Source organism: Pongo pygmaeus, chromosome 2 (assembly GCF_028885625.2).
Source record: "Pongo pygmaeus isolate AG05252 chromosome 2, NHGRI_mPonPyg2-v2.0_pri, whole genome shotgun sequence".
Lineage (NCBI taxonomy): Eukaryota > Metazoa > Chordata > Mammalia > Primates > Hominidae > Pongo > Pongo pygmaeus.
In genome coordinates, this window is record NC_085930.1 from 120,353,224 (window position 1) to 120,373,317 (window position 20,094).

Here is a 20,094-nt window from a genome sequence, read left to right on the forward strand (position 1 = left end):
TTCGCTCGCTAGAAGGGGCGGAAACTGGCAGCCCTTTTGGCACCGCCTCTTCCTGGGCTGCTGTGCCGGGAGGCAGCGAGGCTACCCCGGCTGAGAACAGCCGCGTGGGCGGGGCCGCATTGCACTCTCTGGACAGTTCCTGGGCCGCGAGGCGCGGGGAGTGGCCCTAAGCGCGGGGCTGTACTGGGAGGGCTGGGGCGTGGGGCGAACGCCGGGGCGGGGTCGGGGCGGGGCCGGGGGAGGCGGAAGCGGCGCGTGAACCTAAGTCGGAGCCGCGTTGAAGCCAGCGTCCGGGCCGGCGGAGGGGCGTTGGCGGGGTTGGCCGGGGTGGTGTGGCGCTAGAGCCTGGGAGGGCCGGGGGCGAGGAGTCAAGGCTTGGGGGCGGGTGACGGGCGGGCGGAGGGCTTGCCCCCGTGTGGTCCTCGGAGCGGCTCGAGGTCCAGCCTCCCAGCGGTCCCGGAGGAGGATGCGACCGGGGGGCCCCGGGCGGGGCCGTCGGCGGCGGCTGCAGCGCTAGCGGCGCGGGGGCTGGGCCCCGGCGCCGGCATGAGGCGCAGGGCCGGTGTCCGCGGGAGGGTGGCGCTGCCGGCGGCCCGGCCGCTCCCGCTGCAATTGCTCGCTGGGCTCGCCGTGCCCTGCCAGTGGGGCCCCCGCAGCTCTCGTCCCGGCCGCCGCTGGTGACCACTCGCCGCCCCCCCGGAGGCTTCACCCGCGCCCTCCCCTAGGACGCGCCAGCGGAGCTCCGGCCCCTTCGCCCTGGACGCGGAGGCCGCGCTGTGCGGGGCGACGGCGAGGCCGGAAGATGGCCTGGGTGCTCAAGATGGACGAGGTGATCGAGTCCGGGCTGGTGCACGACTTCGACGCCAGCCTCTCGGGCATCGGGCAGGAGCTGGGCGCCGGCGCTTACAGCATGAGGTACTGGGCTCCCTGGGCGGGGAGAAGCCTCTCTCCTTGGGGAAGGCCTATGCAGCCCTGAGTCTCTGCCAGATGCGGCTGCTCCCAGAGGTGCGCGGGCCTCCTGGGCTGCGGGGTCGGAGTCCTGCCGCGTGGCGGTCGGGGGCCATGGAACCCCAAAGGCCTCTGCTCACCCTGGTGACGGGCGGGTGGGGGAGGATGGCCCCGCAAGCTTCGGCCTCGGACCGCTCCTGAGTGCTTCATATTTGCTGTAAAACACGCCCAGCTATTAGGATGGCTAGGGTTGGTGGGGGAAGGGGCTTCCTTTCCTAACAAGTGATTTACAAGTCCCATTGGAGCTAGAATACACTGTATGAAAAGGCAGCACTTATATTGGGAGAATACTGTCCAGCGTTTTGGGATCAGTTCCTACTCTGTTGTCCTACATTATGGTCTTTTCTGGCTGCAGATTTTAGTCACTTGATGTTAGTAAATTATAGTTGAAAGAGCAGCGGTGGGAGTAGCACTGTGACTTCGTTTTGTTTTTTTGATTGTCTCAAAGTGAAGTTTCTCATTTTGGAGACTACCCTCTCAGGCTGTTTCCTCTTGAGGGTTTTAAGATGCAGTGATTGCACCACAAACAATTGTTTAGTCTCTGCTGTCTGTACCAGCAGTCATTCATTTTAATATGGAGAGATTGAAACAGATCTGAGCTTAGTCTCTGCCCTTTATCCTTTTTAACTGTTAGGAGTTTGGAAACTCTGTATTTTTTTAGTGGCTTTATTGAAATATAGTTTACCATAGCGTTGACTTGACTAATAAAGTCTAAAAATCAGTGGTTTGGCAGCTTTTCAATAATGTGAATTAAGTGTAGCTTTCTGTTCTTTAGAAAATGTCCGATGTCTTGGAAGTGCTCTACAGTTTCCCAGTAGCATTCATACATCTTACTGCAGCTCTAGAGGAGGACTTCTGGGTCAAAGCTGGCCTGGAATCTTGGTGGCTGCTCCTTGAAGTAATTGGGTCTTTAAATCTTAAAGAGAAGTTCTGAGCCATAAAGAACTCTCAGAAAGGTTGGAGACATTTCTTGGATTGTGGAAGTGAGTGGTGGAAAGCATATTAAACCTGGAGTTCCCCAGCGTCTGGCTCTGATTTGGTCTCTGCTGGGCTTCCTGAACTTGGCACCTCTTCTCTCTGCAGTTGTATAACTTAAGGCCTGTAGATGAGTTGGCTTATTTTCTAAAACAGCTGTTTCAGTTGTTGAGGAGATTGAGCTACTGAAAGTCATGGAGTCACCCCAGAGGGGAGTATTAGAGGCAGTGCTTCTCTAATGAAAACGCACTCCTCTAGTGCCATTCTGCTCCTTAGCTCTGCTGGAAACACGAGGCTTACAGTCAAGGCAAAGGAGGCACGTGAAGCAAGTTCAATATGTGTCTCTCCTCAGTTACTTCTCTTTTATGGTAAAATGAAAGTTTGCTGCTGAAAAGTTTACTTATTGATAGCTATTTTGAGCTTTTACTTTTTTCTAGAGTTTTATTTGACCTGTACTTTGATTTAGTGATTCAGCCAACTTATTAATGTAATAACTTCTGTGTATGGTTTAGTTCCATGAAAAGGAAGTACAATCTTGATGATTTTAAACCTTTCCCTGACCATGTATTTTTAAAGTAATGTGTGAGATCTTTGTAATTCTGTGTATCCTACAATACTCTTTACGGGGATAATTTTCCCTTGAATGCTTTTTTGATTGTGTCATTTAATCTAAATTTTCAAAGAAATTTGAAGGTAATTACCATTTTTAAGAAGCTTATTTTTTTCATATTTAATTGAGTCCTCAAAAACTAAGAGATGAGAGTGCTTGCCTCTTGCAAATTCAAGGCCCTTTGTTTCAAATTCTCAAACTAAGGAAATTCCAAAATTGACTCGATAAGGAGAAAATCTGAAGAAGGCGTTAGTTAGCTGCTGCAGGCCTCCCTGGACTGTAGTTGTACTTTCCATGCCTGGCCCTGGAGCCCTGAGAGGGTTGGAGTGCCCATGAATGGCTCACTCATTCTCCAGCTTGAGCATTCAGTCACTTCCTCTGGCATCCAGTGGGAAGGAAAGCTTATCTTTCAAAGTTCAAGAAGTAAACTTGAAGAAATTACTGGAAAAATGACTTCTTGATACAAATTGATTTTGTAGGCAGCTTTCCATTTTTCTTTCAAAATGAAACGTGCTTACTGTATTTGCTTTTTGGATGGCTTAAAAAAGAGGTATTTCTTAACACTTCTCTTAGGGAATGGTCTCCTCATCTTTTGAGAGGATAGTTTGAAAGGGAAGAAATGGCTTCTCTCAGTGTTCTGACTTAAAAATAGCCAGGTGTGATGTTTGGTATGCTTGTAGACCTAGCTACGTGGGAGATTGCTTGAGCCCAGAGGTTCAGGGGTGTAGTGTGTGCTATGATTGCACCTGTTAATAGCCACTGCACTCCAGCCTGGGCAAGAATGAGACCCCCCTTGTCTTTCGTTGTTTCACCCCACCCCTTTCTCTTAAAAAAGTAGGAAAAATATGTTTGTGTAAAATAATGTAGGCTGGTAATATTGGGAATATATTGGGGCTAATTACTAACATTACCTTTGCTTCTCTTTTTTTCTTTTGGCTCTGGTTCTCATGTGTTCTGTGTGTGCTGTTGTGTTATACTTTTTTGTTGTTATTTTTGTTTAGTTTTTTTTTGGTATCATACTTGGATGTGAGATGTGAACTGCAGCAGATTCTATTTGAAATGAGGCAGGTCATAAATGTTTTTAAAAATCTTGGTTACAGTAACAGGATTTTAGAGATGGATAGAGACCTTAGAAACCTTTTAGAGTCTAGACCACTCCTTTTCTTATACTGTAAATGCATTATCTGAGGGTCATAGATGTTAAAGTGATTGGCTTAAACAGATGAAGGCTGATTTTTCCCCCACACAGAGTGAAGACTGAAACCCATGGTAATTTGAAATCTGGGTCATTCTTGTTTTGTGAAGTATGGAGTAGATAACCAAATGACTTTAAAAAATAATACTCATTAAAACTCAAAGAGGGTCTTTGGACCACCGGGTAATTTTCTTTCCATCTCACTGTATGAAATTTATCATCTGTAACCAAGTTAATTTTTAGGATTTGGGGGCTCAATATTGAAATATTTTTGAAGGTTATAGGAAGTAATGGCTTGTGTAGCTTACTCTTATAAAAATTTTGGTATTAAATTATTACTTTAAAAGTATTGTCTGAGCCCTGTTTGTTAAATTTTGCTGTGATATAAACCTCTTGAAACAAAAGATATACATTATATATTTTGAAATGGGAGGTACATCCATAGTTTACAGATAATTTGCTAAAGCAAAACTGCTTTGAGCTAATGACAGATTTCCTATATTGATTGAAAGGTAAAATGTTTATTTAAGAAATCTATTGTACAACAAGGTTACTATAGTTAATGATACAATGTATTCTTGAAAAATGCAAAGGGTGGATGTTAATGTTCTCACCACAGTGATAACTGAGGTAATATGTTTGTTAATTGGTTGAATTTAAACATCGGACAGTGTATATATGTCAAAACATCATGTTGTACATGGTAATGTACACTATTATCTGTCACTTTTTAAAAAGTTAAAAAAAATTAGTGTTATAGACCCTGTAAGGTAAGAGAATTTCAACTTAGATCAGTATTAAGTTAGTAAAAGATTAGTAAGGGTAGGGTTTATTATGTAGCTATTAATAATTGATGATTTTCTTTTGGTCTCATGCTAAAATAGAATGTCCCTGAGTAGGTGATATATATCTTAGAAGTACAGATGATCTCCAACTTACGATGGTTTGACTTAAAATTTTTGTTGTATAAGCCATATGCATTCAGTAGAAACACCTTCAGTAGACACTGTATGTTGTATTTTGAATTTTGGTCTTTCCCAGGCTCCTGATACATGGTAGATGCTCTCTTGTGATGTTGGGCAGTGGCAGTGAGCCGTAGTTCCCATTCAGTATACTGTGTTGCCAAGTGGTTTTCCGCGACTGTAGGCTAATCTAACTGATCTGAGCATGTTTAAGGTAGGCTGGGTAAGCTATGATGTTCAGTAGGTTAGGTGCATGAAATATTCGTTTGAGACTAGTTCTTGCTCTGTCACCTACACTGGAGTACAGTGGTACAATCATGGCTCACTGCAGCCTTGACTTTCCTGGGCTTATGTAATTTTCTCACCTGAGCCACAGAGTAGCTGGAACTACAGGCAGTGCCACCATGCCTGGCTAATTTTTAAAATTTTATTTTTAGTAGAGATAAGGTCTTGCTATGTTGGCCAGGCTGATAAATTTATCTTTGATTTATGATGTTTTCAACTTACAGTGGGTTGATTGGGACTTTATTATATGTCAGGGAACATCTGTGTAGAACAATTTTAGGATTAGTGAAATTTAAAAATTTTATTATGGGTTCTTCAGAATACTCCGAGAATTGGCAGTAATTTCTGTTTTTTTTTCCCTAGAATCTTTTCGTGAAGCAATTTCTATAAAACTTCTAATTTCAAGGTTTAACAACTTTTTCCTGGATTTAATCTTGGCTGCAGTACAGGAAATGATTTAATAAATTAACTCATTTAAAAATTTTTTTGATTTAAGATTATAGTGTCCACATTTTAAAATTTATTACTGTAAAGCTAAGGTTGGCAAACCTTTTCTGTAAAGGGCTAGGTAGTAAATATTTTAGGCTTTGTGGGATGTATGGATTCTGTCACATTTTGTTTTTTTACAACCTTTTAAAAAATGTAAAACCAGATCGGGCGCAGTGGCTCACGCCTATAATCCCAGCACTTTGGGGGGCCAAGGTGGGTGGATCACAAGGTCAAGAGATCAAGACCATCCTGGCCAACATGGTGAAACCCTGTCTCTACTAAAAATACAAAAATTAGCTGGGCATGGTGGCGCATGCCTGTAGTCCCAGCTACTCGGGAGGCTGAGGCAGGAGAATCGCTTGAACCCGGGAGGTGGAGGTTGCAGTGAGCTGAGATCGCGCCACTGTGCTCCAGCCTGGTGACAGAGAGAGACTCCATCTCAAAAAACAAACAAACAAACAAAAAAGTAAAACCATTCTTAACCCATAGTAAACGGGCTGGCTGGATTTAGCTCTTAGGCCATAGCTTGTCAACCCCTGCTCTAAAGGATAGAGTCACCGAACGCAGTGGCTCGTGCTTGTAATCCCAGCACTTTGGGAGGCTGAGGCAGGTGGATCACCTGAGGTCGGGAGTTTGAGACCAGGCTGGCCAACATGGTGAAACCCCATCTGTACTAAAAATACAAAATTAGCTGGGCATGGTGGCGCATGCGTGTAATCCCAGCTACTGGGAGGCTGAGGCAGGAGAATTGCCTGAGTCCGGGAGGCAGAGGTTACAGTGAGCCGAGATTCCTCCACTGTGCTCCAGCCTGGGGTGACAGAGCAAGACTCTTTCACACACACACAAAAAAAAAAAAAAAAAAAAAGGATTTGCTGACTATTGAAACCTTACTTTCAAGAAATTATTTTTATGTAGTCTAAGAACTGTCTCAGCTAATTTATGTAATTCCATTGTTTGTCTATAGATTTTTATTGTGTTCAGTTTTTAAAATTAGGGTTCCCCCGCCCCCGTAAAATATAGTACAGTTTACATCCTTCAATTAGGACTGTTTGAAACTTGGTGGTTTATTGATATGGTCTCCTAAACTTGATGTTTCATCATAGTGGCATTTGTTGGTTTGCCAGTACACATTTAAACGTTTGCTTTGGCTGGAAATACCATCTGATGCTTTTTGCTTTTTTTTTTCTTAGCTGTAGGTTCTGTGACTGATACTATTATTATTATTATTTTTAGAGACAGGGTCTTGCTTTGTTGCCCAGGCTGGAGTGCAGTGGCTATTTGCAGACTTGATCACTGCACACTACAGGCTCTAATTCCTGGGTTCAAGGGATTCTCCTGCCACAAACTCCCAAGTAGTTGGACCCACAGGTGTGCCACATGGTGCCCAGCTTCATGACTGAATTTAAAGGAGGCTCTGTATTATTTACTTTGCTTGCTTTGGGACAGATCTAATAGATGAATATGAAATTGTCAGCCTTTGGTGGTAGAGTCTTTTTTTTTGAGATGTGGAGTCTTGTTCTGTCTTCATTTTGATGTTTTTGAAATTTTTCAAGTTACAAAAGTAGTATAGAGAGTTCACATGTACCCTTCACCCAGCTTCTACTTATACAACCAGAGTACTATTGTCAAAATCAAGAAATTAGACTTGGTGCAATACTGTTATCTAAATTACAAAATTTATTTGGAATTCACAGTTTTCTCCCTTTTGTCCTTTCAGATTCCAATCCAGGATTCTGTATTGCATTTAGTTTTTGTGTCCTGTAACAATTTTTAGTTTTTCCTTCTTTTATGATTTTGACACTTCTGATGTGTAGTGGTTAAAACTGTTTTAGAAACATGTAATTTTTTGGTGTGGGTGGGGAATGCAAAGATGAGATACACTTGTGAATGCTATTTAACCTTGAAAGGATCTCTTATTTTTAGCGGTGATTTTGAGTAGAGTAGGACCACAGTTGCTTGTATTTGTTTAGTTACTACTTTGTCTCAATCCATCTAAATATAAATAGGATGTTGTATATGTTGTAGTAACTTCATAATGTGAAAGTATCAAGAAATTTGAAAACATTAAAAAATTTATTTAGAATAACAATTACAAACCATTGTGTTTTAACCAAAAATTTTTTTAAAATTAAAAAACTTTGCCAAAACAGAGAACTTAGCCAGAAGAGGGTCACACTCTGTTACCCAGGCTGAAGTGCAGTGGTGCAATCATGGCTCACTGCAGTCTCAACTTCCTAGGCTCAGGTAATTCTCCTACCTCTGCCTCCCTAGTAGCTGAGGTTATGAGTATGCGCCACCATGCCTGGCTAATTTTTTTCTATTTTTTGTAGAGACGGGGTTTCACCATGTTACCCAGGCTGGTCTCTGGGCTCAAGCAGTCTGCCTGTCTCGGCCTCCCAAAGTGTTGAGATTACAGGTGTGAGCCACTGCACGCAGCCAATTTTAACTTTCTTTGGATGAGTAAATGTTTGACTATACATGTAATTTATTTAATGGATATGAGAGTATTCAGATTTTGTTAGTAGTGGTTGGTTCATGACCTTGGCTGTCAAGTATGTCTTTCCTGCTGCTCTGTAGTTTATACCATAACGTTCTCATCCATTTCCTCCCCTACTCATCTAGAAGGCTTAATGACACCTCCTCAGCCTCACCACTCATCCTCGCCGTGCCTATTTTCAACTGATTCCCTTAGTTATTTACTGGGAAAATGGAGCTGTCTTTTTTCGTTTTTTTTTCTTTGAGACGGAGTCTCACTCTGTCGCCCAGGCTGGAGTGCAGTGGCGCGATCTCGGCTCCCTGCAACCTCTGCCTTCCAGATTCAAGCGATTCTCTTGCTTCAGCCTCCTGAATAGCTGGGACTACAGACGTGCGCCACCATGCCCAGATAATTTTTTTGTATTTTTTAGTAGAGACAGGGTTTCACCATATTGGATAGGCTGGTCTTGAACTCCTGACGTCATGATCCGCCTGCCTCAGTCTCCCAAAGTGCTGGGATTACAGGCGTGAGCCACTGCACCCGGCAGAACTTTCATATGCTGTACTGGCTTGTGAGTTTTTCTATGGTGTATTTAGGTGTGTATTTCTTTTTTTTTTTTTTTTATTATACTTTAAGTTTTAGGGTACATGTGCACAATGTGCAGGTTAGTTACATATGTATACATGTGCCATGCTGGTGTGCTGCACCCATTAACTCGCCATTTAGCATTAGTTATATCTCCTAATGCTATCCCTCCCCCCTACCCCCACCCCACAACAGTCCCCAGAGTGATGTTCCCCTTCCTGTGTCCATGTGTTCTCATTGTTCAGTTCCCATCTATGAGTGAGAACATGCGGTGTTTGGTTTTTTGTCCTTGCGATAGTTTACTGAGAATGATGATTTCCAGTTTCATCCACGTCCCTACAAAGGACATGAACTCATCATTTTTTATGGCTGCATAGTATTCCATGGTGTATATGTGACACATTTTCTTAATCCAGTCTATCATTGTTGGACATTTGGGTTGGTTCCAAGTCTTTGCTATTGTGAATAGTGCCGCAGTAAACATATGTGTGCATGTGTCTTTATAGCAGCATGATTTATAGTCCTTTGAGTATATACCCAGTAATGGGATGGCTGGGTCAAATGGTATTTCTAGTTCTAGATCCCTGAGGAATCGCCACACTGACTTCCACAATGGTTGAACTAGTTTATAGTCCCACCAACAGTGTAGAAGTTTTCCTATTTCTCCACATCCTCTCCAGCACCTGTTGTTTCCTGACTTTTTAATGATTGCCATTCTAACTGGTGTGAGATGGTATCTCATTGTGGTTTTGATTTGCATTTCTCTGATGGCCAGTGATGATGAGCATTTTTTCATGTGTCTTTTGGCTGCATAAATGTCTTCTTTTGAGAAGTGTCTGTTCATATCCTTCGCCCACTTTGGGTGTGTATTTCTTATTTATTCTGGTTTGGTCATTTGAGCTTCTTGAATCCATGAATTGGTATATTTCACCAGTTCTAGAATTTGCTCAGCCTTCCTGTGTTCAGTTTTTGCCTCTATTCCATTCTTTGCTGAGACTTGAATTTAAGGCAGAATCTTCTCATTTGGTCCCTTCTTAACTTCTTCATTTTCCATCATTTCCCTCTCTGTGCTGCTTTCTGGGTAACTTCTTTTTACCTATATTCCAGTATTCCAGTCTCCTAATTCAGTCTTCACTTCTGTCTGAGCTGCTATTAAACCCGAGTTCTTAATTTGGACAGTTTTATTTTCCAGTTCTAGAAGTTCTATTTGCTCTTTTTCAGTTTTGCTGTCCTTTAAAGTTTCCTGTTCCTTGCAGATACTTTCAGGCTTTTCTTTTATTTCTTTAAACAGAGTAAGTATGATTTTATAATTTGGATCTGATAATTCCAGCATCTGAAATCTCTGATGGTCTGTGTCCAGTCAGGAAAACAGAAATCAGTGAGATGTCTCAAGCAGAGAGGGATTTAGTGAAGTAGTTGATTGGAAAGGAGCTGGAAGGGTTGGAGGAGGAGGCCATGTTACCTGGTTGTTCTTGGGCTTGTTGCTGGAGGCATGGCTGCTGATCCCCTGAAATTTTCCGCAGCTGCGTTCCGTGTGGTTGCCTGTTTTTGCATCTGGCTTTTCCCTTTCCCGCTCTTTAATTTTCCACCAGTGTTTGCCTTTGGAGAACCTGACAAGACTGTCTAGCAAGAATTCTTCTATATGTAGTTTTCAGGCTTCTAACCTTCTGCAGTAGAGGCAGAAAAGATCTGAATACCAGCAGACAAAATCTGGAACTGGATATATGTCATCTGTTGTTTTTACTGTTGGTTTTTGCTTCTAGAGTCTTGTTTGTCCTTTTATGCCTGGTTATTTTGGGGTACTGGCATTTCAAAATTACTTGGAATAATTTGATGCCTAAATCTTTTCACTTGCTTGTCAGACCCCCGGGAGCCCTATCTGTCAGTGGTTCCCCGGACCACGCTGGAGAAGCTAACCAGTACTTTCTCTTCACCTTACCCTGAGCATCTGGTTGTTCTCATTTCAGTTTAATGTGGATGGCTGTATCCTACACCCACAAGGCCACTAAAACTACAGTACAGCTTTGCAGTTCTTTCCTCAGGTTGGGTAGGTAAAAGCCACTTTCAGTTCTAGGCTTGCTTGGACTTACTGCACTTTTTCAGATTTCGGCCTGTTTCCTTATCTTATTAGTTCTTCAATACTTTCAAGAATATACGTGTTCTCTGACAACTTTTTTTCCCCTTATTCTCAGTGAGGGTGGATGGGGTATAGGTTCATTTAAATTACTTAGCCTGCCATTACTAAACAGTTCTCTATGTTGTTTTTCCTATTTCGTTTCTTTCATGTCTCTTTAGAATTCTCATTTAGCTTCCATATATGTTTTATCTATCTTGTCCTTAAGAAAAATTCAAATTTTCACTGTTTTTGAAAATTAGTACATTCATATAATTATATTCAAAGGCTGTGAGAGGGTGTACAATGCAGTCTCTGCCTCACACTAGGGTCTTGCAGTCATTCATTTGTCCTCCCTGAAGGCAGCTTACATTGCTGGATTTTTAGGTGTCCTAGTAGATTTTTATACTTCATTTGATCAAGCTTGTTGTGATTTCCAAGTCTTTTTTAGCATCCTGATTTTTGGTGCTAAGCTACATTAAAATTTACCAACATGTAGATCTTTCAGTTTTGCCTTCTAAAATGCATCATTTGGGCCTGGCGCAGTGGCTCATGCCTGTAATCCCAGCACTTTAGGAGGCCGAGGTGGGTGGATCACTTGAGGCCAGGAGTTCAAAATCAGCCTGGCCAACATGGGGAAACCCCACTCTACTAAAAATACAAACATTAGCCAGGCATGGTGGTACACGCCTGTAATACTAGCTAGTTGGGAGGTTGAGGTGGGAGGTTGAGGCTGTAGTGAGCCATGATCATGCCATTGCACTCCAGCCTGGGAGACAGAGCCAGACCCTGTCTTAAAAAAAAAAAAAAAACACCCTACTTTTAGTTCCGTTTAACATTCCGTCTTTAGTACTCAAAAGTCTGTTTCCATTTATGGGATTACAAAAACCATCAAGGTTTTAGGACTTTCAACATAGTAGAAATTATAATCTTGTCTGGAGACCTAGTTTTCAATCTTAATACTAATTGGTTGATTATTAATGCAGCAATCAGTTCATTGATTCAGCAAGTATTTGAGCTCCTTTGTGCTAGATGCTGGCATCAGTCATTGAAGAAACACGTATTTGGAGTTACGTGCTTATGGCAGATACAAACTTAGTAAGTCATGTATATTGTTGGAAAGTGGTAAGAGCTGTGTATAGAGCTAGGGTAGGGAAATTGGGAGTGTGGGTGGGAGGACTCCAGTGTCATGTTGTCACTGAAAAGATGACATTTGAATGAAATGAGCCATTAGGATATCCAGTAGAAAAGTAGAACCAGGAGGCTGGGGTAGTTGGAGCAGGGGGAATGAGGGTGACGAAAAGAGGGGTTGAAGAGCAGGTTGCGTGGGGCTTTTTTTTTTTTTTTTTTTTTCTTTTTTGAGATGTAGGATTTCGTAAGGACTTTGGTTGAAAGTGAGCTGATGTAAGGGTTCAGAGAATTGAAATGGTTTAACTTCTGTTTGAAAAGGATCACTGGTTGCTGTGTTGACTGGAAGGCATTTTCTTTCGAATTAAGTAAAAAATTAATTGGAAATTCAATAGCAAATGATCTTTACATGTTGATATGTTTGTTCAGGAGTCGTTTAGTACTTACCATGAGCATAGTATTTTCTGTGTGGATCGTTGAGACTATAACCAAATGAATAAAAAAGTGGTTGTCTTCTAGGATCTGAAGCATATAAAATTGTGTCTTCCATATGTGACAATTTATTTATAAAAAGCCATTCTCATGCAGTTATACATCTATTTTGATGATCTGTATCTAATGATCAACCCAAGCAGTTAACATTGAAATGTTAAAATTATTCCCTGTGTTATTTTTCAGTATAATTAATGGTTCTGAGTCACAACTCTCATTCTTGTTTTCTTTCTCTCTGAGAGGGTTTTAAATGCTTACATATACATAAAATGCAGTATATATTTTTATCTTCCCTGGAGCCAATTTGACTGTTAGGACTGATTTTTATAAAGAGGTGATCTGATTCTTTTTTTTTTTTTTTTTTTTTTGAGATGGAATCTCGCTCTGTCACCGAGGCTGGAGTGCAGTGTCACGATCTCAGCTCACTGCACCCTCCGACTCCCAGGTTCAGGCAATTCTCTTGCCTCAGCCTTCCAAGTAGCTGGGACTACAGGTGCACCCCACTACGCCCAGCTAAGTTTTGTATTTTTAGTAGAGACGGGGTTTCGCCCTCCATGTCTCGAACTCCTGACCTCAGGTGATCACCCACCTCAGCCTTCCAAAGTGCTGGAATTATAGGTGTGAGCCACTGCTCCTGGCCTGAAGTCTTCTGAAAAGTTTTTATATCTGCCCCCAAGGCAGGAGCTTAGGTGGGGCAAAATCCCTAGGTCAAGGTGTTGAGAGAACTCTATGGGAGTGTTGGGACCATTGCTAACCGTGTGATCCTTGGTTATTACTTGTGTACGTAGGAGTGTTTTGACAATTCCTGGGTATAAATAAGAGAGCGAGAATTAGTGGATAGTTAGTATCTTTGAAAATCAGCACAGTGCTTTAATAGAAATGCATGAGGGAAGTAGGGACTACTGGTGGGATAACGTTCTCTTCCAGGGTTTCCGTCCCATTTCACTTGTTTTCACATTCTGTTTTTGAATTGAACTGAATTGACCTGGCTACCCAAGTATCTGAGTGAACAGCTTGTAGGAAAAAAAGAGAAAATAAGCAGTTCAGACAAGTCCCTATTATTGGTGTTGATATAGTAGTTATTCATTTGATGTTTTGTTGTTGCTACTGTTATTATCATTTTACTTTTTATTGAAGAATGAGTATAGAAAAGTTAAGATACAAACGTACAGCTCAGATAATTATCTCAAACAAATAATCACCTTCCATACCTTAATAGGGGAAATGTAAAATTATTGCAACCACTTTGAAAAACAGCTTGGCAGTTGCTCAGAAAGTTAAACAGAGGTGGGGCGTGATGGCTCACACCTGTAATCCCAGTACTTTGGGAGGCTGAGGCGGGCGGATCACTTGAGGCCAGGAGTTTGAGACTAGTCTGGCCTACATGGCAAAACCCTGTCTCTACTAAAAATACAATTAGCCGGGTGTGGTGGCACATGCCTCTAATCCCAGCTACTTGGGAGGCGGAAGCATGAGAATGACTTGAGCCTAGGAGTCAGAGGTTGTGGTGAGCCAAGATAGCACCACGGCACTCCAGCTTGGGTGACAAAGTGAGACTTTTGTCTCCAATAAAATAAGTAAAATAAAGTTAAACAGAGTTACCATGTGATCCAGTAATTCCAGTTCTAGGTGTATACTTAACAGAATTTATCTACACAAAAACATAGAAAAGTGTTCATAGCAGCATGATTCATAATTGCTAAAAAATGGAAACAACCCAGATGGCCATCATCTGAATGGATACAGAATACGGTATGTCTATACAATGGAATGGAGCCATAAAAAAGAATGAAGCATTGGTACATGTTAGAACATGGATGGTCCATGAAACATGCTAAGTGAAAGAAGCCAGTCACAAAAGACCACATAGTCATATGATTCCATTTAAATGTCCCAAATAGCAAATCCGTAGAGATAGAAAACAAATCAGTGGGTGCCAGGGGCTGAGTGGGTCTGGGATAGTATGGTGAGTGACTACTGATGGGTATGGGATTTCTTTTTGAGGGGAGAAAATATTTTGGAATTCAAGAATTAGATACTGATGATGTGAATATACTTAAAACCACTGAATTTCAGACTTTAAAAGGGTGACTTTATGATATGTAAATTATATTTCAATAAAGCTGTTAAAACCAAACAACATCCAATATAGACAGTGTCCCAGAAGACCCTTCATCACTCTCCCAATCAGTGCCCCAGGTTATTCTTGGGGGAAGAATAGCAGCTGTTGCTACTGCTACTGCTCCTGTTTACCTCTCAGAAGGAGCCATTATTTTAGACTAGGCATGAAGCTTTATGTTCTTAACACTTGCCAAGGCACAGCAGGGAACTTTTTGTAAAACCCCATTTTAAACAGATGCTTCTTTGTAATTCCATGGTGTCAAGTGTGACCTACCTTTGGCAGCAGTATTATTTCTTGCCTTTCAAATCAGGTAGCTATGTACTCTTGATTTGCTTTTTTTTTTTATAGAAAGAATCTGGACCTTAAAGTTTTAAAAGAATTTTTTAAAGTGCCATATATATATATTCAGAGCTGCCCTGCCGCCCTCCCCTGCTTCCCACCCCGAGATAGGGGTTGTTAATGCCATCCTTTAGATGAACCACATAGCATTAATAGTTCTTTTATTCTACATATAATTTCTTATCTTAAATTTAAAAAAAAAACTATCCCCAAATGTTTATATGCTTTTAAATATTTCAGACAAGATTGGGTGCATTCAGGATGATATGGCTGTAGACAAACATTTCAAACCCAAAATAAGGTCAGTGTTGATTTTTTGCTTTTCAGTGATGTCTTGGCATTGCCCATTTTCAAGCAGGAAGATTCCAGCCTTCCATTGGATGGTGAAACAGAGCACCCACCCTTTCAGTATGTGATGTGTGCCGCAACGTCGCCAGCAGTAAAACTGCATGATGAAACGCTTACTTATTTGAACCAAGGTTAGTGTGGTTATGTCACATTTGACATGTAAGAATTTACAGAAATACAAAATAATATTTTGGCATTGTAGCCTAGATTATTGGTAATAATTAAAAATCAGGTTCTTTTTCTTAAATTTTACAACTTAATGAAAATTGTAGGAATTTTACTGTGAGCAGCTGAAGTACAGTTTGTGTAAACTGATTTGCATTAAAGAGGGTCTGAGGAGGAAGATTTATTACAGGATTTTTAAGACATAATCTAAAGGACTAGCAAGTAGGAAAGGAAGTCAGTTATTTTTAGGGACAGTGATTTCAATATGGAACTTGAGAATGAATCAGAAGTCCAGCTAGCAAGGAACCTGGATTTTGAACATGAAGCAGTTCTGTGCTGAAAATAGACTTAAGCTGCACAAGGATGGAGTCTGTGGCTAAATAAACATCAAATTTTATCCCCTATATCTTGTTTGTAGTTTATGTCAGAGTGTTACATTTCAGTGATATGAAAGGGATGGTGGGGAAGGAGGGAAAATAGAGATGTGGGGGTAGTTTACCTTTTTTTTTTTTGAGACTGAGTTTTGCTCTATCGCCCAGGCTGGAGTGCAGTGGCGCGATCTCGGCACACTGTAACCTCCGCCTCCCAGGTTAAAGCAATTCTCGTGCCTCAGCCTCCCAAGTAGCTGGGATTAGAGGCACACACCATCACACCCAGCTAATTTTGTATAATTTTAGTAGACAGGGTTTCACCATGTTGGCCAGGCTAGTCTCAGACTCCTGACCTTAAGTGATCCGCCTGCCTCGGCATCCCAAAGTGCTGGGATTACAGGCGTGAGCCATTGCACCCGGCCGAGTTTATCTTTGGAAAGAGGAGAGTTTGCCCTTTGCAGTTGGGCACAGGCTGATGTGACTTACCCCTGTAAACAAAAGTATTTTGAATGCAGGAATTAATTTGTTGGATACATATACTGAAAGCAGGTTGAATTCTGATTTTAAACAATTTTTTGAACATTTTTACTGTTATATGCTCATTGTAGAAAAACTGGGAAATATGTGAAAGGATAATGCCAAAAATTGACTAACATTTTTGGCCTGTTTCTTGAATGTATATACATTTTCTTTCAAAAAATTAGAATTATACATCTGTTCACTTAAGAGTATATAGTGTTTATTTTTCTGTCATTAAATAGAATTTTTACTCGAAGTTTTGGAAAGAGCAATAGATTTTAGACTTTTACATGTGATTAATCTGAAATGTGGAAGAATAACTTATTTCTACCTTTTCATTTGATATATAAGTTTAGAATCTATAAAGTTTTACCTTCAGGTAGTCCTGTCTCTGGCACTTGGGACAATTCCCTGTTTGTTTTTATATTTAGTGTTTGGATAGGCAATCACTTATTTGAGACTTAAGTTTTATATTTGAAAGAACCTTAAGAACTTATTTGGTAATCTGTTTTAGACATAAAAATAACAGAAGAAACAATGTAGGGGCAAGGATATTCACTGTAACTTTATTTCTAAAGTTAAAAAAGGAAATAACCTGAATTTTCCTTACTTGTGGAATAGTCGATTAAGTTCTGTGATATACATACCATGGAATGAATTAGTACACATACACACCCTGTTTAAAGCAACATGTAGGATGTGCATTTATTGGCCTGGGGGAATGCCCATAATTTATCATCGTTGTTCTTAAACCAGATAAAGATATTTCATATAGATAAAAGTCATAATCCACCATCTGTAGTAGTGATATAGTAGACTGACACTAATTGATACTGTGCATCTAGCATTGTATTAAATACATGTGTTAACCTTATTCAGTTCTCACAGTAACTCTAGGAGAGGTTTATTCATTTATAGATTAAACTTAGAGCAGTTAATTACCTTGCTCTGTGTCAATTTGGAAAGCTTAGGTTTTAACAAAATTTTTTTGAAGTATTACAGTAATGTGCACAAATCTTAATGAATTTTTACATATATATTCCCTTGAAACTACTACCTATTTCCATCTTTTCCAGTACTCCAGCAGGCTCCCTTGTGCCTCTTTCTCAGGTGATACCTCACTTGAATATAATCAATATAAGGGCAGGTGATTTTCTTGTACTTTATTCTGCTTACTGCAGTATTAATGTTGAATATTTTCTTGGTTCTGGAATTGTGTTAATTTATTTCTTGATTTTTCCTAGTCTTTTCAGAAAAAAGGTAGAAAGCTGAACTGTATATGTAGACATGTTTAAAACAACATACATTTTAGTAATTTTTAAAAATATGGGCCAGGCATGATGGCTCACGCCTGTAATCCTAGCACTTTGGGAGGCCAAGGTGGGTGGATCCATGAGGTCAGGAGATCAAGACCATCCTGGCCAACATGGTGAAACCCCATCTCTACTAGAAATACAAAAATTAGCCAGGCACGGTGGCACGCACACACCTGTAGTCCCAGCTACTCAGGAGGCCGAGGCGGGAGAATCACTTGAACCTGAGGTTGAGGTTGCAGTGAGCCAAGATCACACCACTGCACTCCAGTCTGGGCGACAGAGCGAGACTCTGTCTCAAAAAAAAAAAAAATTTTTTTTGAGTAATTTTAAAGGAATTGTACTTTTATGTACCCTTTTAAAAGAAATTATAGTACCTTTCAAAATAATACTTATATGAGTATCATATATAATAGTGTGTTGTGCTTTGCACAGACTGTATCTTAGCATTTATCATCTTGACAAAAAGTTTTAAACCCAAAATTTTCCATGAATCCTTAAACAAGTTTTTAATTTTCTATAAATGTATATTTTCTTTCTTCCCTTCCTTTTCTTTTTCTGCTCCCTTTCTCCCCCCACTCCTCTCCCTCCCCCTCCCCCTTACTTCTCCCTCTCTTTTTGGTCTTGCTCTGTCACCCAGACTGGAGTGTAGTGGTACAATCATGACTTATTGCAGCCTTGACCTCCCAGGCTAAAGTGATCCACCCACCCTAGCCTCCTGAGTAGCTGGGACTACAGGCACAGGACACCATGCCTGGCAAATTAAAAAAAAAAATTTTGTAGAGATGGGGGATCTCACTATTCATTGCCCACACTAATCTCCAACTCCTGGGCTCAAATGATCTTCCTGCCTTGGCCTCCCAAAGTGCTGGGATTACAGGCGTGAACCACTGAACCTGGCCTTTTTTTCTTCCTTCCTCCCTCCTCCCTTCTTTCCTTTTCCTTTTATTGGTTGTTTTTAGAGACAGGATCTTGCTATGTTGCCCAGGCTGTTTTTGAACTCCTGGGCTCGAGCAGTCCTCCTGCCTCAGGCCTTCTGAGTAGCTGGGATGTAGTCCTTAAAGGTATATTTTTCTAATGAGAGGATTCATAGCTTTTTCTAGATTTGGACAAGGATTGGACCAGACTGAGACATTTCTGAGTATCTTTCACCCTACCTCTTTGTCTACCGAATAATAGAAGCTTGCTAATTTAAAGTAATAAGACAAAGATCCAGACTAGCAAAGTATCTTCAGCTCACTAGATTCGCTTTTCTTTTTCTTTTTAATTTTATTATTTATTTATTTTTTGAGACAGGGTCTCACTCTGTCTCTTAGGCTGGAGTGCAACGATGCAGTCTTGCTCACTGCAACCTCTGCCACCCAGGCTCAAGGGATTCTCCTGCCTCAGTTTCTGGAGTACCTAGGACTATAGGCAGACGCCACCATGTGTGGCTAAATTTTGTATTCTTAGTAGAGATGGGGTTTTACCATGTTGGTCAGGCTCGAATTCCTGGCTTCAAGTGATCCACCCACCTTGGCCTCTCAAAGTGCTGGGATTACAGGTGTGAACCACCACGCCCAGCCGAAATGGTCATTCTTGATGAAGAATATTTGCCACTATGTAATGCTGTAAAGAAAATAAAAATCAAATTTGGTATAGTCTTCACTTTGTCAGTAGAAATTGGAGCAAGTTTTCCTAGTTGTATTGATGTCTTAGTGTCATTTTTTGAGTTCTTTTTGAACGTCAGTGGGACTGAGTTTAAAAACTTATTTGTGTTTAAGGCTGGGTGCGGTGGCGCATGCTTGTAATCCCAGCACTTTGGGAGGCCGAGGCGGGCAGATTGGCCAATGTGGTGAAACCATCTCTACTGAAAATACAAAAGTAGCTGAGCATGGTGGCGCACGCCTGTAGTCCCAGCTACTCGGGAGGCTGAGGCAGGAGAATCACTTGAACCTGGGAGGTGGAGGTTGCAGTGAGCCAAGATTGCACCACTGCACTCCAGTCCCCCGCCCCCGCCCCCCCGCAAAAAAAAAAAAAGCAACCTGTATTTGTGTTTCCTTGGTTATGCCTGAATAAGAAGAGGAGTTGAGTCCCTGACTCTGGAGTAAAAACTGTAGTCCCAACATGGAGCCACCAGAGGGTGGAGTACACATAGCTTGCTTTCCCTTTGGACAGGGATCTGGCTGGAATAGGCTGCCTTTTGTCTTAACAGCTGGGGGCTGAGCCTTTGATGCTTCCACACCTGAATGTGAGTGAGACTTCTGATCTTACCCCCTTGCTGACTTGCTACTGCTGGATCAGCCCCTAACTCTTCAAATGAAAAGAATTTCTCCTTGTTACTCCCCAAATACATTTTCATTTGGAGACCAAATTCTACTTGGAGAATACTCTGCTATGAATGTTAATTAACACACCTGTAATCCCAGCATTTTTGGGAGTCCGAAGAGGGTGGATCATCTGAGGTTGGGAGTTCGATACCAGCCTCGCCAACATGGTGAAACCCCATCTCTACTAAAAATACAAAAATTAGGCTGGGCACGGTGGTTCATACCTGTAAACCCAGCACTTTGGGAGGCAGAGGCGGGTGGATCACGAGGTTGAGAGATCGAGATCATCC

General features: G+C 41.5%; 1 protein-coding gene across 3 annotated transcripts in view; it reads left to right on the plus strand.

Annotated features, from left to right (window-relative positions):
• Nucleotides 1-243: 243 nt before the first annotated feature.
• The window catches only part of UBP1 (upstream binding protein 1), a 52,690-nt gene continuing 32,839 nt past the window's right edge, over nucleotides 244-20,094 (plus strand). For 2 of the 3 annotated variants that reach the window (XM_054483778.1, XM_054483779.1), the window contains exons 1-2: nucleotides 244-915; nucleotides 15,107-15,258. In XM_054483778.1, the coding sequence (XP_054339753.1) occupies nucleotides 803-915; nucleotides 15,107-15,258 (265 nt within the window). In that variant the 5' untranslated portion in view covers nucleotides 244-802. The remainder of the gene's footprint in view (nucleotides 916-15,106; nucleotides 15,259-20,094) is intronic. The other variant, XR_008501774.2, reaches the window with a different exon arrangement.